The sequence below is a fragment of the Ixodes scapularis genome, unplaced genomic scaffold, assembly GCF_016920785.2.
Source record: "Ixodes scapularis isolate PalLabHiFi unplaced genomic scaffold, ASM1692078v2 PGA_scaffold3__209_contigs__length_174095766, whole genome shotgun sequence".
Lineage (NCBI taxonomy): Eukaryota > Metazoa > Arthropoda > Arachnida > Ixodida > Ixodidae > Ixodes > Ixodes scapularis.
In genome coordinates, this window is record NW_024609868.1 from 1,217,481 (window position 1) to 1,244,730 (window position 27,250).

General features: G+C 47.4%; 2 protein-coding genes across 3 annotated transcripts; one reads left to right on the top strand and one right to left on the bottom strand.

The window, feature by feature from the left end:
* Window positions 1-21: 21 nt before the first annotated feature.
* Window positions 22-590, bottom strand: LOC8037728 (mediator of RNA polymerase II transcription subunit 31). Its single transcript, XM_002405545.4, has one exon. The coding sequence runs from the start codon at window positions 509-511 to the stop codon at window positions 116-118; it is 396 nt and encodes a 131-aa protein (XP_002405589.1). The 5' UTR covers window positions 512-590; the 3' UTR covers window positions 22-115.
* A 271-nt stretch (window positions 591-861) lies between these two features.
* Window positions 862-26,098, top strand: LOC8037729 (protein FAM102A). Of its 2 annotated transcripts, none has more exons than XM_029966279.4 (8): window positions 862-1,158; window positions 1,669-1,888; window positions 11,653-11,773; window positions 13,650-13,840; window positions 17,213-17,385; window positions 17,683-17,860; window positions 17,930-18,029; window positions 22,787-26,098. In XM_029966279.4, exons 2-8 carry the CDS (start codon window positions 1,743-1,745, stop codon window positions 22,973-22,975), a joined length of 1,098 nt encoding a protein of 365 aa, XP_029822139.3. In that variant the 5' UTR covers window positions 862-1,158; window positions 1,669-1,742; the 3' UTR covers window positions 22,976-26,098. The 2 variants fall into 2 exon arrangements, with proteins under 2 accessions (XP_029822139.3, XP_029822140.3); XM_029966280.4 differs by having other exon boundaries at window positions 972-1,158; window positions 17,930-18,011.
* The last annotated feature ends 1,152 nt before the right edge of the window (window positions 26,099-27,250 follow it).

Consider the following 27,250-nt stretch of genomic DNA (forward strand, 5'->3'; position numbering starts at 1 on the left):
GCAAGAAAAGCTGAGCCTGCCTGGGGGAAATGGCACTGCGACACTTTTTAATGCGCGCACAAGACGTGAGAGCGAATTGGAGACGTGACGAGCCGGCAATCGGGGCCAGCGTCCATCACTTGGGGGCAGCGGGCGGAGGCGGCGCCGCGGCCTCGGCGGCACTCGTGGGCGGCTGGAGCAGGCGCATACGTTTCCTCGTGTAGTGCTGCCAGTGCAGCAGCTGCTGGTCCTCGATGAACTTGGCGCACTGAGCGTTGGAGATCTCCCGCCTGAAGTGCTCGTACTGCAGCAGTTCCAGGAAGTACAGGCACATGGGGTACTTGAGGAACCTGGCGTAGTCCGGCCGCTTCCAGTACTGCAGGTAGTGCAGGTAGTTGATGAACGACTTGTCCTTCAGGTAGCCGCGCTGGGCCAGAAAGTTCAGGTAGTTTGGGTTGGCCAAGCACTGCACAAACTCCAGTTCGATCTGGAAGCGCAGCTTCTGTTGTTCCTCGGTCTCCTTCACGTTCATGCTGAGACAGCTACCCTGCGCCCGCTCACTTTACCGCTACTTCCTAGGCCGCCATTCTGAAACAACAGTGCCGCACATATTTTCCCCGACTGTCCGGAACGTCCGAAATTTCGAATTTCAGGTTTTTATTTGGTCATCAATATTCGTACAATTTTTTTATTCATTAGACGAGTTTGTTGAGAGATCTTTTTTATTTATTTTTTCTATTGTACCATAATTACTAGATTTTGTTAGCTGGCCAACTTTATAAACACTTTCTTTAATAACTAATTCCAGTCATGCACTAGATTGTATCATCAGTTGATCGAAGCGCCACTTTATTTTCACGCTGTGGCTGTTCGCTGAACTGCTGTTGCGGACGCGCGCCGCGGCGTAAGAAAAGGGTAGCGCTTTTATCAAATGGTGATGAAAGTAGCGAGGGGGGTCTGTATTTTTCTGGAACTTTGGTCGTTTGGTTTGCCAACTGTTGATTTGTGACGCAGGCAACGCAGGCACGCAGGGACGCAGGCGCGAGCTTAGCGCCTAGCAGCTATTTTTCGTGCTCCGTTGCGCCGGACATGATGTTGTAGGAGTAAGTAATCGATACTGTTGTGTGTTTTCCTCGAAGTCGAGGACTACTTTTGCAAGGAGCCTCCAAGAATTACTCGGTGAGTTATTTTTCGCTTGCCTTTGTTCATTACCGGGCGACATTCGAGCGAAGTTCATCCCTCTGGCCGCCTCGTATATCTAAACTGGGTTCGCATAGCTGTGGGCGCGACGCACCGCACTGCCCGCGAGGCTGAATATGCATTTTCGATTGAATTGCGCGAACTTCACTCGTGAAAGCAATTTTGATAGAGTTCACCTACACTCGGCACACGTAACCGACAGTTATAGCGCAAAATTTCGCCGCCTACGTCGCCCGATTTGGGTTGGTTAACGGAATCAGATGCGGCCATATCATTCGTCTCGTCTTGGTCTCGGGAGGAACACAATACACAAAAAGACGCCTGCGGTGTGTCAACTTTCTCGACGTAAGCTGCTCGAACGGACTCCGAACACGGCCGTAGCGCTACAGGCGTCAGTCTTCATTGTTCGGTGGATCGTCAAGTTGGATAGCCCGAGCGTCTGCCTGCCGTTGGTGACGGAAAATCTGAGCGTCGACTCGTGTGTTGCAGTGCGCGCCCGCTGTCATGTGAAGCTGCCATGATCTTCTGTGGCAGCCGCTGGATCCGAGCTGTCACCACGAACCATGACCTTCATGCTCAAGAAGAAAAAGTACAAGTTTCAGGTTGACATTCGTGTCGAGGAACTGACGGCGGTGCCCTTCGTCAATGCTATCCTCTTCGCAAAGATCCGTCTGCTGGACGGAGGGAACTTCTCGGAGACGTCGTCCAGGCAAGTGGCTCTTTCTCAGGCTTCGGGGAACGAATATTTTGCACTATTTTGACGTATATTGTCGAAATAACCGGAGATGTCTTTCTTGTCACGTCCGTGATGTCCCTTCCAGAAGACATGTAAATATGGGAATAAACGCAGGCTTGCACCAGCTCGTCTGCATAATGACCATTTCTTTAAAAACAATTTCATTCATTGGTTTCATTATTTCAAAGTACTCCGTCAAGTTTTTGAGTAGTTTTCACGTCTTCCGGAATTGACGTCACGGACGTGCAAACTAAACGCTAGTTTTTTTACCACGTTTACCCTATTTCCTTGCGGTTTGGGCAGTAAAGTCATTTCTAGACATGTCTAGACATATTTGCCAAATGAGGTTTTCTTCCTGAAGAGTCGAAACCCATGCCTGTACGAACAAATCACTGCCAGCCTTTTTAACGCTCCATTTAGTGTTTTATTTTTTAGAGCCATTATTTTTTTTTTAAGCTGAAAAAAAAAAAAAAATGACCGACTTATTATTGAAGCCATCCAGTGATTCATCGGGCTCATTTGAATGGAAAGCAGATGCCTCGTGTCAACTTGATCTTGGCGAACGGCTGGCGACGGGTTGGCCATTGCGCCATCCGATTTTCGCCGTTTTTTTTTTTTTTTTCCTTGTTTATTATCGGACATGATACCCGTTCTCGGATGCGTATCGGGGCGTTGTTTGTCGAAGATCCCCGCGCAGTTTGCGCCGAGCGATCTTGGCTGGCGATAAAAGGCGCGGTTCACTCGTTTCCCGTGTCGTCGTATGCCGTACCGCGAATTCGCCAAAAGCTTCGGAGAAAAAGAAAAAAAGTGAGCGCTGTCCGATTGCACCGTGCGCGATGATCCGCCAAGCTTCGTCTTCCTGACCCACAAATGCGAGAGGGAGAGGTGCGATATTTTCCGCGGCTGACTGCGGCGCTCGTGCGGCTACCGTTCAAGTGGCACGCGAGCAGCGAAAAAGAAAGCAGCGACGCGCCACATGGAACTGGATTTCTTGGTGCGAAGATCGGAACGGGGATCTTGCTCCAAGACCTTTCTAGGCCTCCGAGACCTTAGCACAGAAAAGAAGCGAGCAGTGTCGCGTGTTCGAGGGGGATCTTCATCGCCGGGAGGCAGATTAGGCAAGAAGCATTTGCTCGGTATTCTGCGACAGGCGAGCCCAGTTCTTCGCCATGAACATGTCGGGACACGCGCCTGGGCACTGGCTCTGGGCCACTGGTCAGAACCCCTTCGGACACGCTTGCCTTAGAGCAGTGGTCCCACTCACCCGAGTGTGGGGGCCAGACCTCAGCACTGCATGAAAATAAAGTCGGCGCTCGCTTGCGTTGCACCCATTCACCTTTGTGAGAGCCCCTGTTAAAACATGGACCTCCAGCAGCCGAAGGACCTGTATAGACTTAGCGAGGAGCAGGAACAAGGCCTTCCGCTTCCCATACCTTTTTGGCAGAATGGCTACCAGTGCAGAGTGCAGCATTGGTGCTCCCAGGTCACATATCATTTGAGAAGCCTAGGACACTGAGACAATGGAACATGATAATCGGCCCAGTACTCTTCTTCCTTTGTTTACCTGCGCACAAACTCTGCTACGTTGGGAGACCCAAAAAATGTGCCCCAGCATTCTACCCGTATTGGTAGGCAACATCATAAATTTAAGAGAAGTCACATATTTGAAGATGCATACACTCTATATAGTTGCAACGGAATGTCATGAATTGAGGTTGTCAAACCGAAACGGTGGCCAGAGCATGCCCAAGACGCTTTGCGTGGCACTACATTGCTAGGCTCGTTTCGATTTTGCGAGAGGTCTAGATGCATTCTACTTTCGTTCTTTTGCCACCACACTGGCGGGCGCCACTGTAGACGGAAGATCAGTGAACTCTGCACCCGGACGGGTGCATCTGAGTTTTTCTTGATTAGCTTTGGCGCCTACAGTGCACAAATTGCTTTCGTCAGAGATAATGCTGGCCAGTGGTTAGTGCTGACACTGCAATTTGTAGATCTGCATGCAGTTTCTCATTTTATTTTGTTTTTTATTGTGCGAGCTCTGGTTACAACAAGCAGATTGTGTACAGTGATGCCAAAAGTTAAACTCCCCTGTGCATGCAATTGTAGTGTTCCAACATTGCTCCTAAAGGCTTAGTGCGACAGAGGCATCAGAAGGGGAAGTTTTACCGCTTCAGCCGGTGTTTCGTTGGGCCGGCTCATACTGCTACCCCTTGTACTTCCAATAAAAAGTGGAGTAGTTTACTGAGAAGTACATTGTGCAATGCAGTTGCCGCAAACATGACATCGATACTTTTTTTTTTAGTTTTAAAAGATAGCAACAAGTGCCAAAATTCACTGCCCCAGTTGGTGAGAGAGATGATCCTTTCAGTTGCGGCATAAAAATGAGAAAACAGGCGACTTGCTTATTTGTGCAAACTATGTCTGTTGGGATGAACAAGCAGTGAACAGTTTTCCAGTTTTTCTCTTGCATGGTAGATACTGTGCATCTTGGGTACCAACTTTGCAGGTAAAGTTTGACATTTGTTAAAAATATAATCAAAACGTGAAAAAGCACCATTGTCATGTTTCTACTAGCTGTGTTGTGCGGAGCACATCTCTTAGGTTTTTGATGATTGGTTGTTGCATATCGAACGACCCCTTTGGCTGACTGTTACAGACTCTTGCTCTTCAAGCTAAAGACCCCAGATGTCTATTTCTTCCTCATATTTTTACACTGCATGAAGTAGAGAGTTTGTCACTTACTATCTCTTGGGGCTGACAGCTTCTCACTGCCTGAACATACGGCACAATTACTTTATATGTAAACACAATTTGTGACCAGGTAAATTCTTTTAGCTGTACACCAATCACCTAGAGGGCACTGGCAGAAACATCCTTTTGTCCTATTGTTACTATGTGTGCTTCAGTTGAAGTACCTTTGGTGCATATTTTATGTAACACTGCTGTCAGTGCAACAGATTTGGTAATTTCCGTAACATACATAGCATTGCCCGGCTTCTGCTATGCTTTTCTGCAGCCGGGCTGCCATAGTTTTATTGCCAGTGCCTTGACTTTGGAGTGGGAAGCTGCAACACTTGATGGGTCTTCTACCAGTGCCTTGGGCATACCTGTGCATCCCTTCCTGGCAGGTGGCTCCCATCACCCGTCGTCTTTCTTCCTGTTTGAAACCTCGGGCACCCTTCCCTACCCCATTGGATTTTTTTTTTTTCTTGGCTGGTTCTTTTGGTGTGGATTGTGATCTGGAGCCCCAGTATATTATTTTGTCTCGGATGTCTGGTGGGGCAATAGTCTGGCTTTCTCCTTGACCCGGGGGAGGCTGAGATGTAATGCGAAGGGGTCCTTCTCTCCCACCCTGCCTCTCTGCTGTTGCAACATCGTTCCTCCTCCCGAGAAGAGTGGTACAGTTTTAATCTTTCCTCTCGGGCAGGGATAAGTCTATTTGGTCGGGCCTGCAAGTTTTTTAAAGTAACACTCGGGGACCTCTGTGTCCTGTCAGACTGGTAACTGGGACAGAAACTGCTGGAAAAAAAATTTTGTTTAGATGTGAAGAAAGTAGAAAGTCAGTTTGCAGTCCTACCTTTTCAATCATTTTGTCATTGCTTCCTACTTGGAGCTCTTTAGCAAGGAGGCCGTTGTAAGGTGCTGTAAAATCATTGTGCGCAAAGAAAGATAGGAACAGCGAAGGAACATGCTGAACAGGACAGCTTTTTGTTTTGCTTCAGTATCTGTCTTTGGGCATTCTTTTTTTATTGCATTAAAACCTCTCTAACGTGACCATTTTTATTTTTTGACTCAGGGTTTGAAGGGGACTTCATTTGTGCTTTAACCTTCGAAGCCATTTCTTGGCATAAATAAAACAACCTCGTAACAAACTAGGAGAAATGCTGAGAAAACAGGCTTGAATATGTTTCTCACACTATTGCACGATTTCCCCGTGGACACGGGCATCCAAGTAAAGATGAGCATCGTCCGCAACCACTCTCTCACGGTTCTAGTAAGCTCGGCTTAATTTTTCGTAAACACCGCAATGTTGAGAGTACATGGGCCTTTGAGTTACTGGCCTCAGGAAGAATGCTCCCTCCGTGGAGCTCCCTTGCTCACTGTTTCTTTGTTTGGCATCTGGAGAGGAACGAATTTAGACGGGCTGCGTGCTTTCCCAGATAGCTCCGTGCTTCAAGGAAGGCATTCAAAGTTGGCTGCTGGGAGCCCCTGTTTATTATTCCGAGCGTCTGAACCTCCAGGCTGGCCGGACGGGAGCCGGGGAGGGAGGCACCCCCCCCCCCCCCCCCCCCCCCCTCCCGGAAATTTGGGTCGGTTCGAAGGATCTTCTCACCCTGTTCTGGGGAGAGCGAAAATTTGAAAACATGGCCCCTTTTGGATTTGATCGGATATATGCCACGGTACAAACAGTTTTGGACTTTTGTCCATGGGAAATGAGTTTCATTCGAAGCATTTGTAGGTCGTCCCAGCATTGTTTGTGCGGGTCTCGGCAAAGGTGGGGAACACAATTGTGATTATGCGAGGCGTAACTGCACCGCTTTGCTCGATCCATAAAGTCACTGGCAGTTTGGTGGATCCAAGTAGATTGCCGCTTTGAGTCTCATTCCTGCGTAGGTATAATTTTAAAACCTTCCATCGTAAAACAGCCTTTTGCTTTGTATGTCTTAAACCCGTAATTGGCATAATGAGAATGACTGCAGTCGTAGCACGGTCATTCTTGGTGACATTGCAGCATGCGTAGTTGGCAAGCAGCGTGTTGCTGCACGGATGGTCCAGTTGCGTGCTCAGACTCCCGCGGATCCACACAGTCCTCTCTGCCAGCACACTGGGACAGAAATGTCGGAAAGTGGTCCATTGTTGCGTGCCTTCCCAGGAACTGCGCACGAATGCACATCCCACTGCATGACAGCTCTCTCTCTCTGTCTTTATATATAAATATATATATCTGGAGGCGGAAGAAAGCCTTACGTCAGGAATCAACAGCCGGCTGGTGCAAGGAGTTTGCGTCGTGTTGGTTTTGTTTGTTCTATTGTTCCTCAGTCACTGTTGTTATAGAGCAAGCGCACTTGCTTTTGAACCCACGGGGCGGTGTTTCAGTGCCAGGTTGACGTCCATCTGTTTGCGTGCATCGTGTGTGCACTGCACTCTTCCCAACTTTTCACCCGATTGAACATTTTTAAGTTTCAGACCCTGTTCGTGCAAAAAGAGATATCGGCGTCACATACATAAGCTCGTACGCTGAGGAGCAGTCTGTGTCTGCTTTGCCACATCTTACTCATGTAGCCTGGTGCATGAGTAACCCTACTTGTGCCGTCTAAGCTGTTGCTTTGCGTAAACACGTTGCACTAGACGGGTGGATTGAGCGGCCGTCTTTCTGCTGTGTGGGGGAAAGTCTCCTTTTCATGCTGTGTCATGCTCTCTACTTGTGGCTGTTCATCAACATTTGCTCAAAGAGTTGGGCATGGGGCAGTCTTCGTGGACATTTTCGAAATGAACTGTCACGACAGTTCATAGAAAAAGCAACTACTAAGTTGCTTTTGTTTTCTCCCTCACCTGTTAAAAAGAAAAGAATTTGATGTTGGTTGCGCATTATGCTACTGCCTGTTATCTCGAGAGAGAGCGATATGCGATGATAGGAGTGGGTCACTAGGCTGCACTCTGTCGGGAATGCAACACGTGATCCTCTTTTGATGAGCGTTGCGACCAACGGGAGGCAAAGCAACGGGAAGCGCTGGAAGTTTGCGTGTGCCCGTTAGCGTGGGAGGCTCCGAGCGGTCCCATGAAGTAGAATGCTGCCGCATCGCAAACACATTTGGTGGCCTGATAACGGTGGCACCAAGGTCAGGGCTGGTCAACACCACTTCCGTCTTGTTTGTACTGCGCACTATCTCTTGCCTACTCGCTCCCGTTAACAACTTCTCCGCTTACGGACAGGTAGGCCGGTAGTTTAGCAACTCTGTTAACTCTGTCGCTCGGTTGAGTTGGATGCAAAGGGTAGAAACAGTCACGAACAAAAAATAAGATTTGATAATTTTGGATTTCAATTTTTTTTTAAATTTGGCATACTTATCTGTTTGTTTCAAAGACACTTTTTCTTTTTCGGTAAAAATGTACAATACGCATAAAATTCCACTTGCTTATTTTGGTGATATGTGCATCATCCCATGGTTTTTGTTTTGCCTGTTTTTTTTCTTAAGCATCGAGTGGTTACTATTCGCCTAGTGGAATCTGTAAACAAACTCGGCCATTGTCCACTATTGGCAGACCCTTTCATTTTTCGTGTTTTATTTATTGAATGTAAAATTGTTAGTTCCTCAAAAAATTGTCTTCCCGATCCCTGTAAGCCGTGCAAGTGCAAACACACTACCGAGAGTCTACCGAGGCATGCAATCCTATGGCATATTCATGCTGTCAACTCCTGCCCAACACTGAATAGTTATAGCCTATGAACAAATAAATGGTGGCATTCATCACGCTGCTGTCACGGGGAGTGTGCAACTGCCATATGAAAGTGTGACAATCCGGCAACTAAGCGATTGATCATAAGATGTAGTGACAAGCTAAGCACACATGCCTATTTGTCACAGCAATGCGTATCATACAAAAAAGAATGACGATACAAGTCTGGAAAACTACAGAATGGGCAGATATTGATGGGTTCAATCCAGCCAACATAATGAAGAACCTTGAATTTCACTGCTTATCTACAGCGTGGGCGAAACGGATTGAATGCACTTTAAACTGACAGCATAAATCTGTTTCTTCACTTATTGTGCTTGGATTTACTACAGAGGTGCTCGAAGCTGGTGCATTCATTAATTGAAAGAATACATGAAACCTCCGGAGTCCAAAGAAAGAAAATAAAAACTGGTGTTGTCTGTGGAAAAATTATTGCTAATCTTTTTATCCTGGTGTTTCCTTTGATTGAAAAATGTGTGAAATGGAAAGAAAATAGAATTTGCTTACCTATTCTTCACTTTGTGGTGGCGAAGCAAGGAAAGGAACCGAACACGACGAAGCTCGGGCCAAGACTATTTTTTTATATCGCCGTCATGCGCTTGTCGCCTTTTAGCCCCACGCACCCGCATCCAATGGACATCTTTTTCTTTGATGCTCTGTTACCACAACTTCATTTGGCCAAATAAGCGCCACAGTAACACATATTTTTTTAGTGTACACGCAAAGTATGTATAGAGAAAACAGTTTTTCATTTTTCTTGATTTACTTAGGTGAGCCAATCTTTCCACTATTTTAGTGAAAGAGGCACCTCTGTGGTAAATCCCAGCGCGATAAGTTAAGAAACCGATTTATGCGGGCAGTTTAAAGTATATTCAATCCATTTCGCCCATGCTGTCGATTGAAATTACTTTATCTGACTATAATAAACAGTTATCTTCCCAAGCAGTCTTTGTTAATGCTCACCCATTCTAGTTTAAAAGATGCCCTTCAGTATTTCTTTGATACTAGCAAGCTAATGAAGTGAAGTGGTGCAGTAGCTGAAAGCTTGCCACTCAGTCAAATGTTAGCTCCAAAAGGTGATTGGTATCACATTTTTGATGCACTGCATACTTCATGTGCTTAGAAACCTCTAGTTGCAATGCATGAATCACGTGATTGCCCTGAGCAACAAGTTTGAAAATGCCCCCTTCTATTGATTAGTCAGGAAACACTTCAGACAATGAAGCAATACCAGAGATAAGCATGGTACTCTAAAAAAAAAAGTGAATCACCAGGTCTCAATGACGAACCGCGCCACCACACCCATTGCTGTGCATAAGGCTCTGAAATATTAACGTTTTGGATTGAATGTCTATAAAAATTATTTTGGCATACTTTTGTTGGTCTTTATCAGAGCCAACCGAAAATGTTTAACCCTAGCTTCAAATTTTTTAAAAAAAATTGTGCGGATGATCATGTGCTGTGATGTGAATGGACAGCGTCAGCTGGTGCGACATTTCAATGATATTGTGTTGTGATTGACTGGAAATTCCGGTGATTTAAGTCCAGCGGTGTCTCGCATAAACCTCAACCGATCACACGCAGAACAGCTAGAACCAAGCATTCTCGTGGATGCGCTGCACAAATTGTTCGATTGCACTAGCGTGTCCATTCTTCATTCGGTAGCATTCTCTTCTATGTGGCGCTTCATGTTCACGTGCAGCATGATCTTGACATCGAATGCATTCCATCTTAACACCCAGGGTGAGACTGTCGGCGCCCGCACATCGACGACTAGATATTCTTTCACGGGCGCAATTACGCTGTGGAGCAGCCGCTGCTTGCTCCGGCATATGCTTCATTCTTGCGCGGCTTGGAGTGCCGAGGGCGATCGAAAGCGAGACAGAGCAGATGGGCAAGGGGTGCGATCACACGATTCTATAGCGATTGGCCGAACACGCTGCTCCTCAACCGCGATTCTTGTCAGCGAAAAGGCGAGGGTATCACTGCTGTACTCCCTCTCAACCTGCGAGAAACGCGCGCACGCTTTGTTCGTTCTTCACGACACTCGGCCAGTTCAGCTGATGCTGTAGAATGCAAATAGACAGCTGATGCTGTAGAATGCAAATAGACAGAATTGGGCTTTTATTCATTGAGGTTTTTCCAACTGGTAACTAGATGCCAACATGACCTGTTGGTGCCCAAACATACTGGTGTCTTGGTCAACTGCCACACTTATTGTGGTGGAGTTCACCTAAGGTCTGCTGCATATATTTCTTTATTACACATCATACAATTGAATATAGGGATAGTCTACAACACCAGGAGGAAAGGAAACACATAAACATACTAGATTGTAACAAGGTGTTTCACGAAACTTTGGCTTCAATTTTATTGCAAAGACTGTATCACACTCACAAATGTAGATATCGTTGTTAAGGGGTCTATTTATAAGGTATGTGGCATTTTGAATTATTAAACATTTAATTAATTTGGATTTTATTGAAGATGAAGGCCCCTGAATGAGCCGCTTTTAGGAACATTTATGGCACTTTTTCACATTCCGAAATATGCCCCAATTTCAACACACTGCTGCAGTTTCACTTTCGGATTCATTTTTGTTTCCTATCTTAGCGTCTACAGGCAGTAGGAAATCTAAACATTGGAGGTGCATTTGAATGATCTCAGCTTTCCGCCAACAGCCAATAAAACGGCAAAACCATGACAGCCTACCCAAATTGTTGTTCTTTCGAGATGTGTCTAAACACTGCATTACGCGTGATTGGAGCAGTAGTACTGGTTTCTTGACACTATTAGAAATTCTGCATGCAGTTCTCTCTTCCCGATAGATCTCTGCCTTAGAGTCACAATCATAGGCAGGATGATTGCAAAAGCAAATATAGACATAGTCTCAATCTTTCCTTTGAAAGTAAAGCTCAAGGCAAACTTAACACAAGCGAGAGGACCCATACGCCAATCTCATTGCCTTGGGCCCTTGTTGGGTTCAAAGAGGGCGTCCAGTTGACCGATCTCACCAAGTGCACGCATGATGCCACCATAACCTTAGTTCGTAGGAGGCAGACGCTGATGCACAATAGGGTTTGTGCCATTTTGTGCCCTACACGTACAGACCTCCAGCAACGTTGTCGCATAGGCAGAAAGGCATTGCAGCAGCATGACTGGTCAGATCGGTCTGTTGGCACTTGGGTAAAACGTTTCACCTGGACTCGGTCGGATCTCTACCGGGCTCAGTGTGCCCAGCACTTGTCCTGATGGCTCTCTCCTTGGCCCTTCAGGGAGGAAGTGTGCAACCACTGCGTAAAATGGGACTCCCAGTTCGTCTTTGCGTGCAAGATGAGTGCCAACGCCGGCACCGGAGTCCTGGACCCCTGCATCTGCAGAGTCTCCATCAGAAAAGTAAGCATCCCTTCCTGCCCCCCCCCCCCCCCCCCCCCCCCTCCCCCTCTTTCGTGGACTTTGGTGGCCTTCCCACTCCCATCGCTTGTCCTGGCTGTTTTGTTAGTTCCTGAACCAAGCCAGCGAGTTGTTTTAGTTTTTCTGCATGCAGGAAAGGTTGCTTTGGTACGAATTGCATATCTGCCAAGTTGCCCGTATTATTTGCCCGGATTTTGATAATTTCGTGCAGTTGTACAATTGACAGAAAAATCTTCCGGAAAACGCAAGTTAATGCCCTCCACGACAAGTCCACGACTGCTGAGTGGCGAATGAAGAAAGCAAAATGGTGACAATGACTATAATGACCCGCAGCTAGAGGAAAAAGAAATCTCTAGCATGGTGTCACCTAGTGGTAGGACTTGGCAGTGCTCAAGTAGTGCTGCCAAACCAAGGCAATCCGTGTGCAGCCAACATAGTCTAAAATGGCGGCTTTTCGGAGGTGTTTCCCGCTGATCGCTGGTGACGATTTAGTCTCAAAAGTCAAACTTTCGGACTTCAAGCTGTCCGAAACATCGGTCGTGAATATGCACGTTTTTTATCGAATAGGTCGCGGTTCTTCCTTTAGGTCCGAAATATCAAACAAGTTTGGGTTATTGGTGTCGTAAAAATTGGTTGGCGACTGTTTTTGGTAAAGTCTCTTTGCTGCCAAGAATATGCGTTCCAGGTTTGGAAAGTGACCGATTACTGGAAGGGCCGAATTGGGGAATGCCAGGTATGGGAAGCGATTGTGAACCAATATTTTTTATACTTTGCAACGGTGATCCCAGCAGAATGTGCCATTGCAGTGTCAAGATAAAGAAGGACTTTCTTTCTTCTCTCTGGGTTTTCACCTCGCTCCAAAAAGGTTGCTGGGAAGGTCGTTCACACCTACACCGTGGCGCTTACTCACTGACACAGTGCTGACGTGCGTGACCCCGCCAACGTGCACACACAATGCAGCGCTAACTCTGAGCCGAATCGGCGTGTGGCAGTATAATGCCGACACATCGCCGACTTTTTGTTTTTTCAGTGCTGAGATGCACATGCGAACCAGCAGTTCACGCGGTTTGCTCCTCTTCTAAAGGACACATGCAAAGGAAAAAAAACATTTTTTTTAAACAGCTTAGATGGAAAAAGGATATCATAAAACAATTTTAAAACCAAGAAAAAAAAATTTTAGAGCTATATTTACGGCGCTATACGAATTTGTTGTTGGCGCCCGCGGGTGCCACGGAAAAGTGGTCTTTAATTGTCACGTGACTGATCCATATTTGTCACGTGGTGCTTGCTCTCTTTCAGAAGCTTCCTGTGGCCTCTAAAAGTAACTTATTCATCTTTGTTTGAATGTTTGAAGTATAACAAAAAACTAAGATGAATAAGTAACTTTTAGAGCCCAAAGGAAACTCCTGAAAAATCGCAAGCAGACGTGATAGACCTGTGCGCCAGTCAGACGACGGCGGTGGCGCCCCGAAGCAGACAAACTTGTGCGGCGGCGGCGACGGCGGCGTGGAGAAACGCGTTGAAGCGGCGTTCGCACAACGCTCAGCGTGCGGCGGCGACACAGCGCGGCGGCGCGCGGGCCTACCACGTGACCAGCGGCGGCTCCCGCGAGCGCCAACTACAAATTCGTATAGCGCCGTAAATATAGCTCTAAAATTTTTTTTTCTTCGTTGTAAAATCGTTTTATGACATCCTTTTTCCATCTAAGCTGTCTAAAAAAAATGTTTTTTTTCCTTTGCACGTGTCCTTTAAGCAGCCAAGGTAGCCGGTGCCGTTGTATCGCGTGCTAACAAAACCGCCTTGCGAGGCTCGCGTCGTTTGGACCGAGTGCAGCGACGTGAGCCCGTCCGCCTTGCAGGAGGTGAAGGGAGGCCGGTCCTTCCAGAAGCTGGGCTTCGCAGACCTCAACCTGGTGGAGTATGCGGGTGCGGGGATGACCTCGAGGCGCTACCTGCTGGAGGGCTACGACGCCAAGCACCGCCAGGACAACTCGGTGCTCAAGGTGTCCCTCGGGATGACCCTCCTGTCGGGGGACCCCTGCTTCAAGGCGTACGTCGACCCTCCAATGAGTTTTGAACTGGTTCGGAATTTGGGGCAAAACTGACCTCATTGAACGTAGGTCGATAGAGAAACAAATGTTTTTTCGAAATCTGAATTGTTTTGGGAGTTATTAGAAAATTAAAATTACAAAAAGAAGCGAACCATTCAACGAACCATTCAACGATCGGTCGTAGCGAAGCGGCCGATTAATTGGCTGCAGGTTAGGTTCGTGGCTGCCGCGCTGAAGATGCATGCGTCGTGGGCCTCGTCGCTAATGCCTCTTGCATACTCGTAAGTTCGGGCTCAGAACTTGACCAGCATTACCAGTGTACCTGCTTGGCTGTTTATACTTCAGTGTCGGCAAACCCAACACGCGCCGGACTAGAACAATGTTCATTGTCCACTTCGCCTTTCCCAGTCCTCGAATTTATTGTGGTGTGGTCAGAGCGGCGACTCAGGGCAGAAATTTGCACCGTGACAGGTTAGAAAAGAAAAATGCAAATGCTGGGCTAAAGCAGTGCAAATAAGCATTTATTTTTTACCAAATATCACACAAAAGTCAGCAAAAAAAAAAAAAAAGGAATCACAATGTTGCGTTTTTTAAAGCATCTATGGGCGGCTTGGACGCGAGTCGATTGCCGAAGGAAATAGATGATCCCTAAATTATGCCGTTTACGTATTCTAAATTGTAGCGCACTCCAAATAAACATTCCTCGCTTCTACAATTGGCATTTGTTGTTTCGAACGGGAACGTCTGCTGGCGAGATATGACTTGTGCGTAATCATTCATAGCCCATACACAAGGTCGTCCTGTATTTTATATTGACTCCACCTTTGGTTCGTCGTAGAGCTTCGAGCTTTGGCTGGCACCCCTTGAATCGCGTCCCACTCGTTAGGCCCACAATGCTTCACAGGGTAGCACGTAGAGCCGTCCACATAGATGATGTGCGCACAAACACAGCCAATTGAGCCTGCGCGATGTGCAGTGCTCAATTGGCCCAATGTGCTAGTTGCGCGCCTGCTGGTTTGGCTGATTTCGCCCAGGGAGGTGGGCGTGTCTCGTTTATTTTCGCTTGTTTCTGCGCACTTTAAAGATATTTTTCTTTGTTTTCCATCTGTCTCGCTCAATAAAAAGGCTTTCTCGAAAAAATAGTGATGTTTTACGGAGCAATACACATTATTTAGCCTGCACGAAAAAAAATTCTGACAGCTTTCGCCGATTGCCAATCACAAAATGCTTACCGGTGATGTCATCGGTCGCGCATTTTTAACTCGCTTTGTTGCCACCGGACGTTGAGCTGTTTTTGCCCAATCTAATTAAAATATGATGCGCTAATGATTGGTTGCTACTACATGTTCCCTGAGTGGCCCGAGCCAATAATGAAGTAATAACATAGTTAAGTCAGAACCTCAAATGTCATCAGAGGACCCCTTTAACCCCTCCCCCCCAATTTTTCATTTTTTTAACTGTCAAAATAGGACACACATTAAAAAACACTTTCCCAGTAGAAATAATTCAAGTAACACACTATTTATGTCGCGGCACATATTTTTAGTTTCCAGCGATTTCGTCTGCTCATTCTCACTGGCACCCAGTTGACTTATTTGGAGTCAAGCATTGGAGCAACGTCAGAATAGGATATCTGGCCTCCCATTGGCTAAAGGGAGTAAGGAATGGAGGTATGCAAACTGCATGCCCTCCTCCTGCCATGCGTCCAGGAAAGGTGCTAGAAAATGGAGGCTGGATGCTGCATCCACAGTTGCAGCTAAGTTGCATCGTGTGGCATGAGCGTTGCATTCATTTTTTTCTTTAGCGAAAGCACATTTTGTGACATACATGCACTATCTGGGCAATTGAAGGCCAACTCCACCTCATTTTTGTTAAAAAAAAAGAAAAGATTCAGTTTACTTCAATATCACCTTGGAAGACCACGCATCAAATATTACAACATAGTTCTGTCTTAAATATTTCTTAAACGGCCTGGCACAACCAACAGCGCAGTCAAGGCTACGGTTTTGGCAGAGCCCACATTGAGCTAAATGTCATCAACATTGTTACTTTTTGTTTGGTCTTAGTTCTCCGGACAAGCATAATGGGTGACGTCAGCAGCATCTCTCGGCGTTGAACAATTGTGTTGGCCCAGCGGTGTCCACATGATTGGCGTAACGCACCTGCTCGGTGCGTTTCTCAGCCTCGGAGTCGTCTTGCCGTCTCGTGTCCGGGCCATCCTTGTCATCTCGCCGGCTGTGATCATTGTCTCTCAGAGTTTTGTTCCCACTATGCGCACAGACTGTAGCTGCAGTTGTGCAGACGTCGTCGGATATCGTAGTAGATAACCAAAACGTGGTGATGACTGCGGTGCAGACGACACTTCCGCCTTGCAGATGCCCGCCCCAATGGCGGCCCGCTCGGATCCAGACCACGTGGTAGCCATGTTTTTGGCGGCCTGAGGCCAATGTTGCCCGACGGAGGGGAAGTTTCGGTTTGTGCTCATGTTTAAAGTAAGATCTTATCAAATATTTCCCATTTTTTGCAAAGCGAATGGCATTGTGCCTTTTATTGGTGCTATTTAATGTGAGATTGCTCGTAATCCTGAAACTGACAGAATTGAGCGGAGTAGCACTTTAAGAAAAAAATTTGTTGGGGGGACGTGCATATTTTAAAAGATGTCACGGGATCCATTGTGCGATGTGTCCAAGGCTGCAGTGTTTTATCACTTTGCTTTCGAGGCTTCGGACCACTTTGTGCTCAGCTCCTTTGTTTCGTTAAGGGGAAGGACGTTCAGTCAAGGGAAAGGGGTGACTGGGAAAAGAATGTGAACCTCGTAAATGCAGTTTTTGTGAGATCTAGTGAGTGTAAACAAAAACTCATTCTTGCTCTATAAAATATGAAAGGTCCTTTTATTCTGCCAAAGAAAAAAAAAAAAAGAAAAAATTTTTTATAGTATTTTTAAGGATTTTTGATCATTTAGTCTTATAAAGCCACAGTTAAATGGCACTGTATGAGGGATTAAGTGCACATAATGCAAAGTATGCAAGAAGCTTATTGTGCAAACTCGGCAGACATAAGAGTGGTTTGAGAGATTTTAGAGGTTCCCTCCAATGATTTGGGTTACAATTGGAGGGGCCATTCTAGCTCTTGAGTTGGGCAAGGTACAGGGCTGAAACTTTCGCATTCTGCATTCACCGGCGGGACTACGTTTCGGCGCTCCGTGATTGCATCGTTCACTTAAGTACCGCACAAACCTCCCAAACATTTTGCCACGAGGGCCGGGCAGTACATAACTGCGTAGTAAAGTTTATGTGCCTCGACTTCCGTCTTCGTAAGCGAGGAATCCGGGACGTTGGAGGTCCCGTTGACTGCACTTCTTGTATCTACAGCCCCACCCTGGTGACTTCGCTGTCGCTGCCAAGCGAGCCTGAGGCCTCGTCCCAGGTGGTGGCGGCACCCAAGGGGGGCGACGACTACAGCGGCAGCAGCATTGCCAGCAGCAGCAGCGGCTTCGGCAGCCTGCCACGCAAGCAGCGACACAGCGCCCCCAACCCGACCGCAGGTAGGCAAGCTGCTTTCGTCTCTCTCGTTGACTCGCAATGTTTGTCGTCGGCCGATGTCACCGGGGAACCGGCCGTTTGTGGCCCCAAACGACTTCCAGCATTGCACGCGCCGGTTGTTTCCACAATGCCTCGAGGAAGTTTGTGGAAACTGCAGCAGAATGCATACCTTCCATAAAACCGTCTTCCCGTATGGCGCGTCCTACGCACCGACGCTCGAACAATTTCTCTCAGAGGTACTTTAAAACTTTTTGTCCTTAAGTCTAGGTGGATGGTAACGGTGTGTCTCGGCATTGCAGACGGTCCCAACGGCTGTGGGGGCCCGGAGCCAGGGGAGGCACCCCGGAGGGAGGAGGGGGACTTTGAGCAGTGCCACTCGCGCAACTCCAGCTACAACAGCCAGGCGTCGCGGGGGTCCGGCTACGGCAGCCTCCAGTCGCACTCGCGCCAGGGCAGCTCGGAGTCCGGACACCTCAGGTGAGCGGCAACACCGGCGGTGGCGTGGGTCGGGAATCGGAGACTGATACGTTCCGGCGAATCCCGCAGGAACCTAAGTTCTGGCTCGAGCTACAGCGACACATTCCCGGGATCCCTGAAGCCGCCCGACCGGAAGCGTCCCATCAGCAAGGTACAGAACTTGCTCTATGTGAGTGTTGCACGTTGCTTCTCTTCCCTTCTCGTACCTTCGCCGTGCCTGCTTTGTCCCTTCTGTCTTTTCCACCGGCCCCTTCTATCGCTTTTTATTTGCACCTGGTGCCCGCATCGAGTTCTCGGGGCCAACAACCAGGCGGTGCAAAGACTCAGACGACGGTGGCAAGGGTCGCCTTTTTTCGCTCCTAGTTTTTGCACTGGTGTACCTATTTGCACTTTCCGGCGATTGTATGAACCTCTGTCACTCGACCGGTACACCTCCTTTGTCCATTTTTGTAAGGGGCAGGCGATGAATCCCAGATCAGTGCTGTTGTGACCAGTCTACTATTCCCAGTATATTTGATTATGATATTCATTGAGATGCATCGCCTGTCAAAGAAGGACATGTGGATCACAGTTCGTTGTGCTGGAGCTTGCAGTGATGTGATTGCTGCGCCAATTGCGCCAAACTGCACCAAGGGGGTAACCCTGCTACATCCTGCTACATTTTGCCAAAATATGAGTAATCTGCGCCAAGCCTGCGCCAAAGGACCAGTTTTGGTCGCCTTTCTAAACCAAAACTAAACTGAGTATCGTAATTGAGCACGCGTGAGCTAGGTGGCGCAAGCGACCACTCGACACAAAGTACCCTGCATCAATCGTTCATCCGGTCTTGCATGGTTTTTCCTGCCATGTCTCGTTCTGCGCCGTTGTCGTCTCGCGTTTCTTTTTTTTTCAACGATAGACGCAGGTGGACGCTCCGACGCTAACGTGCTGGGGTACCAGCCATGCCGTAATGCTATGGAACAAAACCAAGTTTTTGCGCGGTGGGAGTTAGTTTGGGAGCTGAAGCACTCGCTCCCGAAAGCAACGGCCGTGGGAAAACTATATTTGGTCCCTCCCTGCCAGTCACCGTGGTCGCGCGATGTCGGGTGTTGCCGTCCCCACGTCGCTGCAGATATGGCGCTTTCTAAAATGAAACTAAGTACCGCCGCAAGTTCATCAACATTCCTGTTCTTGTGTAAAACATACGTTACTACAAAAATCCCCTTTTAACTCAGACTTCTGTGTCGAAGTATTGCTTTCCTAAGTCTCACGGTGTGCTTTCAACGGTGTGCTTTCTTTCGGGAGGTACCCCGGTACGTGAAAAATCTGCCGCGAAAGAAAGTTGGTGAAGAGAAATGAGCTAAAGCAAAGAAGGCAATGTCTGCACACTGAACCCGCACAGCGCGCTTGTTTGTCTCAAGCTCACTCCTTGCACAAAGCGCTTCAAAAACTTTTTGACCTTGACCCGCGATGTCTTGCATCGATATGCTCACACTCTTTTTTTTCTTTATGTGTTTAGCTTGTACCTCGTCTGCCGGCCTGGCAAGCACGTACCGCTGGACTGTTTTTTGTCGTATGCTGGACAGTTACATTTTGCATACACTTTTGGGAACCAGTTAGCGACGGAGCGGAGGGGCATGGTTTCGATCGTACAGCCATCTCCGCATTGCACTGCAGTAATTAATTACTTGTTTCATCAGTTCGAGACTGCTTTCATTTATTTTATCACTAGTCAACCTAACGCTGTGCCATTTATTCTAAGTTGGTCATTTTCAAATAAATTTTAATATGTGCACTTTGATTCTTATTTACCTATAGCGGGTAGATATATACGTATCATTTAACTGAAGCATTGCAAAATCTATCATGTCATTGGCATTTTAGTTAAATGTTGAAAAACTCCCAGGTGGCCTAACTTGACTACAATGTGTTTATTGCGGCAAGCAAAGTGTCCTTGGTTTGTCCAGCACTTGAAACGAACATCTTTTTTTTTTTTTTTTTCTAAGAATATCTGCTCCAAAGGCCACTTTTGTTGCTTCAAAACAGTGTTGTGGCTCCTCCAAAGGCCACTTTTGTTGCTACAAAACAGTGTTTTGGCTGCTCCAAAAGGTGCTCCAAAACGGCTTTGGCCAATCACATCACTGAGCTTGGCATCTTTCCTCGCATCACTACAGTCTAAGCTCATTGCAACAGACCTGGTTACAACAGACATTTGGATGTAACATACAGCAGGGCCGTAACCAGGGGGGGGTTAGGGGGTTCTGACCCCCCCCCCCCCCCCCCACCCCCCGAAAATTTTTTCTGGGTACGGCCCTGGTCGTTGCGCTGGCAGCCAGCCAATTTTAATCTCCACCTCTGCGCACGCGCAGTGGCGCCGGTCAGCTACCGGGTACGAAACCGGGACCGGTTCTTTGGTTTGCTGTAACTCTCCATTATATGCCACCGATGCACATGATTCATAGGCGAAAATAAGACAATAGACACTTTCAAAATGGCCGCCGTTGTCCCCGAAACCCCCCCCCCCCCCCCCGAAATTTTTTTCTGGGTATGGCCCCGACATACAGATTTGTGAAGTCCAGCTGGTTTTCCTCTACATACCATTGACTCCATTTCATATCTGCATACAACATACTCCTCTTACGACAGACCGAAATCTTGGTCAAAATCAAGGTCTGTTATAATGAGCTTAGACTGTATGTGTCCTTGGGAGACGATTTCATCGTGAACCCATTTTCACCTCAAAAACCGTAGGAAAAATTCCTCGTAATTACTAATTTCCCAAGCCCCAATGAGCACTTTCCACCAGAACACTAGAGTTGTTTGGTTGACATTCTCTCTGGCAGAAAAATACGAAAACCAGCAATTGCTGGTTTGTGCTAACAGTGACGTGCTGTGGACATATATACAATGAAAAGAATACAGCCTAAATGGATGCGACATTAAGTCTGTTCGTTCCTGGTGCGTGAGCAAGCTCGTCCTCTTTCTTTTCTTCAAATGTGTTCGTAGAACGACCATCCTACAAAAAAATGTTGGCTGCATGTTTGGTCATTCTGCCTAACGCTTTGAAATTTTATATGGTGGGTGGTGCTCTTAGGGTGGTGCCTATATTCCATGTCTCTAGTTGTGTGCAGTGCACGCAAAGGCAACGCCAGGCGAAATGAGAAAGGGTGAGCACTAGGAAGGCGGGACGGGGGAGGCGGGACAATGGGGGGCGAGGGGAGAAAGGGGAGCACTAGGAATGGTAGAAGGGAGAGGAGGTCTTTACCCTCCTCTCCAGCCTTCCTAGCCGTTGCCCTTTTTCCCCTCGCCTGGCGTTGCCTTTACCTGTACTACACGCAACCCTAGTCAATGTTGGGTTAAGAGTTCACAGCGAGGGAAAGGAAGGCGGGGAGAAGGAAGCAGGCGGAGTGCTGAAGCGAGGGGAATGTTTCCTCTCCTGTCCATCAATCCATCTGCTTCCTCCTCCCCAGCCTTTCTATCCCTCGCCCTGAGCTCTTGACCTATCACCGACCAGAGTTGCCATTCCGGAATCATTCCGCACTTTCGCAACCCCGGAATGGAATGGAATGGCGGCGGCGCTGGGAGGAATGGAATGGACTCGAGTGTTATGCGGGCTATGTCGATTTTTTAAATCTAGAATCTACGGACTGATGGTGTAATTCGCTAGCGCATGGTAAATGGCTTTTGAAACAGCATCATTGCACTCGAGGTGACTGATGGCTTGGTTGTCTCACAGGCTTATGCTCCTTCGAGGATGAAAATAGCGCACCCTCAGTGAAGCAGCCGAAACTGAATAGCTGTAGATGGGCAAGGTGTCGTTCCCGGCGCCGCGAGACGTGACAAGGTGGCTGTTGTAATTATGCGCGATTATCATGTAGCTTTTAACCAGGGTCTGGAACAGGACCCGAATCAAAGACCAGAGCAAATCCGTTATTTTTAACTGTACCGGAACAAAACTGTTACCGAATTCAAACTTTTATCATTGAACCCGAACGGAATTGTAATCTTACGTGCCGGTTATTTGAAACGGTTCAAGGTGGTAGCACTAAGTCAAGTAAATATTCGTGACGGTGGCGTCAGCGGCTCCGTTCTTGACTAAACAAACGGCAGCGACGGCGTGGGACAACTCAGTAATAATGAAACAAATAAGTATATTCCATGTCTATCCGCAGCACAAACTAGTGTCAGCGAGTCGGTGAACACGTGTATGTGTGCGCGCGGTCATGCATATTTTCTTTTCTTGCTGCTAACCGATATTCCTCATGGAAAGAGAAAGCAAACATAAACATAAAAAAAGTTGATGACTGTTGGCGTGTTTGTTTTGCGGTGGCGAAATCTGGAGGGCGCCAAGAAGCGAAGCTGAGTTATCAATAAATTTGTAATTTTAATTTAGTTAATTAGCATAAAATTCTTCAGAATATATCATATTTTTATAGAATTGCATTTACCGAGAGATGCTTTGGGCGGTGATGCTATTTTTATTTCTTTATGCATCATACAAAAATTTTAATGATTAGTCTAAAAAAGATATAGCCTCCCATTTTGTAAATGTTTTTTACCAGTGTGATATAACTAAATGAGACTTAAAATAGCATCACCACGCAAACATGTCTTGGTGAATGCTATTCTATAAAAATTTCTGATATATTCTGCGGAAGTTTAGCTAACTAAATTAAAATTACAAATTTATTGAAAACTCCACGGAGAAATAAATACATCAGTACATTAAAATTCAGCACAATAAATGAAAAAAAAAAATGAAGATAAGCATTTTTTTTTTTTAAAGCAGCTGTTTTCAACTTTTACTTAGCCGAGGCAAAAATGCATCGCCTCACGGTCTCTTTATCTCGAAGTTGCGCGCTGGAATCGGAGAAGGCTGCTCGTGTGGTGCCGCCGGTTTTTGTCCCGGTGGTGCCTGAAACGTGCCGGGTTTATTGCGACGCGCAGAAGCAGATCACGGAGGAGCACCGGATGGACTCCACGCGCGTGAATGCGGACCAGCTGATCGAGGACCTTATCCGGGACACGAAGCTGGACGAGGCGTCGGAAGGGCCCGGCCTGCAGCTCTTCATCGGCAAGGACGGCGTGCCGGCACTCAGCTCGGCGGCGCTCGAGACGGCCGCCTCGGCCGACTGAGCCCCGCTCTCCCTCTCTGTGCCGTCGTCTCGTCCGTGAGCCTCCCGCCTCTGCGCGGAAGGCTTTTCTGGGTGGCTGCAGCATCCTTCCGAGGCGTCTCTCGCCTTCCGCTTGCGTTTGTGGCTGCTTGCACTCGCGAGAGCACCGGGGCCGGTTTCTGCGTCGGACCGTCTTTGAGGACGAAACTTTTCCCGGGCTCGACCTTTTTGAATCTTGAACCGTTGCCAGACTTTGCGAGGCCTGAGACTTTCACTGCTTTCTAGAACATGTTTGCCTTTGGAAAAGGGAAACGTGTTCGGTCTTTGCCGGGAGGTTGATGCTACTGTTTCTCAGCACTTATTTGTATCGAGTTTTTTCCTCCAATGAGTCGTTGTAACGTCGGCTGCACTCGAGGAGGCCATTTCTTTGCACCATTTGGGGGTTGAAAAGGTGGCCAGCCATACGAGAAGCTCCTTTGCTCATTCTCTTTTTATCCATTTTTTTTTTAACTAGTTTTTGCTAGAAAACAGGAAAATAGAAAACGCATTGCTGTAGCACACTCACTTTTTTTTTTTGTTTATTTTTACCTTTTAAGTGCTTTAGCTTAGTCGGTAGTATTGCGAGGGAAAGGAAAACCCGAGGAACTGTTGTTTCTGATTGGCGTTTTTGTCACCTTTGCGAAGGATGCTCTTTGGTCCTGGAGCAAGTTTGTTTTTCTCGTTATTCTTGGGGAGAAGCGAGACGGTCGAGTGCTTGTGTAGGTGCCCTCACTCTCGCCTCTGCTTCGCAGTAATTTGTTTCCTTTCTTAGTTTTTTGTTTGCTTCTACGCAAGTAGAAGCAAACTGTTGAAGTGGTGCACCATTGTAAAAGAATGAATGCTTCTGTTTTCTTCTTGAATACGAAATGAGTGAATGCCTGTGCCGTCGCTTTATGCTTTTTTCTGGTGAGCCTTTTCACGAACGAGCAGGGCACGTCGCAGCTCTCGTAACACGTGACCTCGTTCGGGTGGCACCACTTGGCTTTTCGCGCTTTCCACGCATACACGGGGGGGCTTCTGTCTGTAGGGAAGCCAGGACGGTTCCTGGGAGCGGATGACCCTCTCCGTACGTTCTACTGGAAGACACGAAAGCTGCGCTTGTATTCGTGGGTCTCGAAACTATGTAGAAGTGCATCGCTCTTGTGGAGTCAGTTTTCAGGCTGGATTGCGTCTCCTGCAACAAGCTTTCCCCGCGCTTCTGTATGTGTGTTTGTGGTTGTGTATGCATGTAGAGACTACTTCTGGAATGAATGGTGTGTTGAGCCCTCAGGGACGCGACACTAGCTGCGTTTTCTAGAATGGATGGGTCCAGCCAGAGCTCTCTGGTTTCAAAAGCAGAGTTCCTGTGGGAGGAGGGCTGTATACATACGAGTCTTGAACCTCTTAGCGCTGCTTAGGAAGCACAGAGCGGGCCTTTTTGCTTCCTGCAGCTCCCGTTGTTGGTCCTTAGGAGCGTCAGGCACTCTGGCCGTCTGGGCACAGCCTCCTCGCAATGCCCGGGGGTCTGCGGTAATGCTCAGCAGCTCGGTTGCACTGGCTCGTCCATGCGACACTCCTATCCAAGTTCACGCCGAGGGTCTGGAAATTCGGCTGTTCTTTCTGCTCCAGTGGAAACTCGTGACCGAGATTGTACGCCAGTTACTCTCGATTGGCACCGCTCATTGTCGTTTACTTCTTCGGTCTAGTCATTTCTGTTGCTGTGGCACGCGTTCCTCTAGGCAGAGTATGGAATATTTTTTTTGTTCTTCGTATCGGTGACCTTTTACAGTTTACTCGAACACGAAGAGTGACATGTTCGAGTTACCACTACCACGTGCTGTATGCACAACATATAGTACAGACATGAAGAACATGCTGTATTGGGTACTGTTCCAAAAATGTAACTTGACAAGTTGCATCAAAAGCCAACCATTACACGTTAATTTCCCTTCCTAATTTTTGGGCCTCTAATTAGGAAACTTTGCCTGCTAAAAAGTACAGCTATTGGGGAGCAAAATGTTTCCAAGTGTCAATTCTTAGGACAGCTGTTTTCACTCGCTGAAAAATTGTATTAAGGTTTTTTTTCTTTCATATATGGCAGAGTACTTTTTTGAAATGTCAAATAGGGGCCTGCAATTAATCTGAGAGAATTTCACAGTTTTTTTAGAGATTCTTGAAAACTTGGGATAGAAACTATGTTCACCGTTCATGCATGTTGACGATAGAGTACAAAGGAAAGGCGTAAAATTTATGCGGGCGTTTATTTATGCAAGACGGAGAAGGTTTTCTCATTTGCAATTATACTTGTATTGCATCTGAACATTGAATTAATGCTGTGCAGGCTAGAAGCTGCTTGTACCACTGTTTTGAGGAGTTTGCACCCAAGTTTTGTGTTCTTGTCTGGCACCATTCAGAGATCTTTATGCCTAAGAATTGCGTTACTCTAAACAATGCGGAGAGCAAGTTTATCTGTTTTTTTTGTAAAGGTTGTGGCGATGTCAGAACGCTGGGCTCCGACTGGCTCTGATTGAAGGATTGTGGGTAGACCTCAAAGCAAGCTGTCTCGGCGTCCTGACGTTACCACAATCTCTACAAAAGAAGCAGCCAAACTTGCGCTCCGCATAGGTTAGTCTGATCTGCCCGAGCTAGTTCACGCTGTTTGGGTATAGGCACCTCCGATTCATCCGCGACCCCTGCACCACTCTGGAGTCTGTCTAGACAGTCTGGACTTGCCAAATTGAACGAACCTTTTGTTTGTTTTTTTCCTGTGCCTCATCAAAGGTCTGAAGATTGTACGAGTGAATCTGCCTGCCGACGAAAAGTTAATTTTTCCTGAACTGCGAGTAAACCGAGAGTTTATTATTCCCGTACCAAATTATATATGGTGCACTTTGGTTATGTAGACAATTACCATTAGCAGTAAAAAAGTGCCAAAAAATTTTACAGAAAAAAAAAAAGTAAGCCAAACTGGTGCAATTTCGGATGCCCTCTTTGGAACCGGGCAGAATATTCTTTTCCGGATGTCTATTGCCGGCCTGGATTTTAAATTTGCAAAATAAGCGGAGGTTCGTCAGTTGTACGAATGTTTCATGTTTTTACTAACAAAATAAACTGAGTATTAATGTGGTGCCATCGTTTGGTCAATTGTTTCTAAAAAAATATGGGTATGGGGAGAGTTTGCACTTGTGCAAATGTTTGCTGCGGTCCCACCATCTGCAACACTCTGGTGGCTGGTGTCGGGTACCCTTGTGGTGCAGACAAGCTGGCAACCACGGTTAAGTTGCCCATTCTGGTAGGGTAACTGTATATACTCCGTGGAGCAGAGCGTTGCGATGGTGCTCCCATGGCGGCCATGTTGCATCCAAGTCACACTGCGGGAAGCAACCGTCGCTTCTGCAGGAGACCCGGAGGCGTGGATGTGAGGTGGTGTGTAGAGCAGAGAAGATAGTGTGCAGCCTCCCGTTTCTTTTTATGCCATCGGAAGAACACTGGCCGTTAAAAACGTTCCTTCACAAGCCATAGCTGCTCGTCGTCTGCTTCAAGCTGCCCGGATGTACAGTCGGGGACAAGTCTCCAGAACATGCGAGCTGCGACTGAAACGCATTGCTCTGTTATCTGCCGGTGGGTTGCCTGGTTTTGAGATCACAGAAAAGTGCATGCACGTCCTACTGTGCCTGCCAACATGTGCGTTTTTCCGCTCTTCTGCGGCGCGGCACCTAACTCGGAATCGGGCGCGTGGTGCCATATCAATAAGCGCCTCTGAGATAGCGCTTATTGACATGGCACCTATAAAGCAAGAAGTCACAACTGCTCAACTGAGCGATTAAGCTGAACTGATTATAAAGCAAGGTGTGCTGACGTGGCGAAATGCGGCGCAGTGCCCCAGGCGGTATCTCGAGTTTCGCAATATGTAGCAGATGCTCGTCAGCTGCCAGCGCTATCTCCGAGCTGGTACCACGTGCCCGATTTCTAGTTGGGTGCTGTGTCGCAGAAGAGCGGGAAAACACGTTTGCAGGCAGAGCAGGACGTGCATGCGCTTTTGTGTGATCTCGAAACCAGGCAACCCGCCGGCAGAGCAATGCGTTTCAGCCGCAGCTCGAGTGTCCTGGAGACTTCTGTCCCCGACTGTACGTGTTGCGTATCACTCTGCAAGCGCTGCAGACGCGATCGTCCTCCGTGTTGTCTGCTTCCCAGACTTTGGAAACATGTTTTTCAAACGATATCATACCCAGTGGCTACACATAGGCTGCGTTCCATATCTTGCCCAACTGGATCCAAG

Excerpts from the sequence above, each read along its gene's own strand:
- LOC8037728 (XM_002405545.4), bottom strand. The coding sequence starts at position 511 with ATGAACGTGAAGGAGACCGAGGAACAACAGAAGCTGCGCTTCCAGATC.
- LOC8037729 (XM_029966279.4), top strand. The coding sequence starts at position 1,743 with ATGACCTTCATGCTCAAGAAGAAAAAGTACAAGTTTCAGGTTGACATT. Across the intron at positions 1,889-11,652 it reads TTCTCGGAGACGTCGTCCAG|GGAGGAAGTGTGCAACCACT; the intron begins GCAAGTGGCTCT and ends TTGGCCCTTCAG. Across the intron at positions 17,386-17,682 it reads CGCCCCCAACCCGACCGCAG|ACGGTCCCAACGGCTGTGGG; the intron begins GTAGGCAAGCTG and ends TCGGCATTGCAG.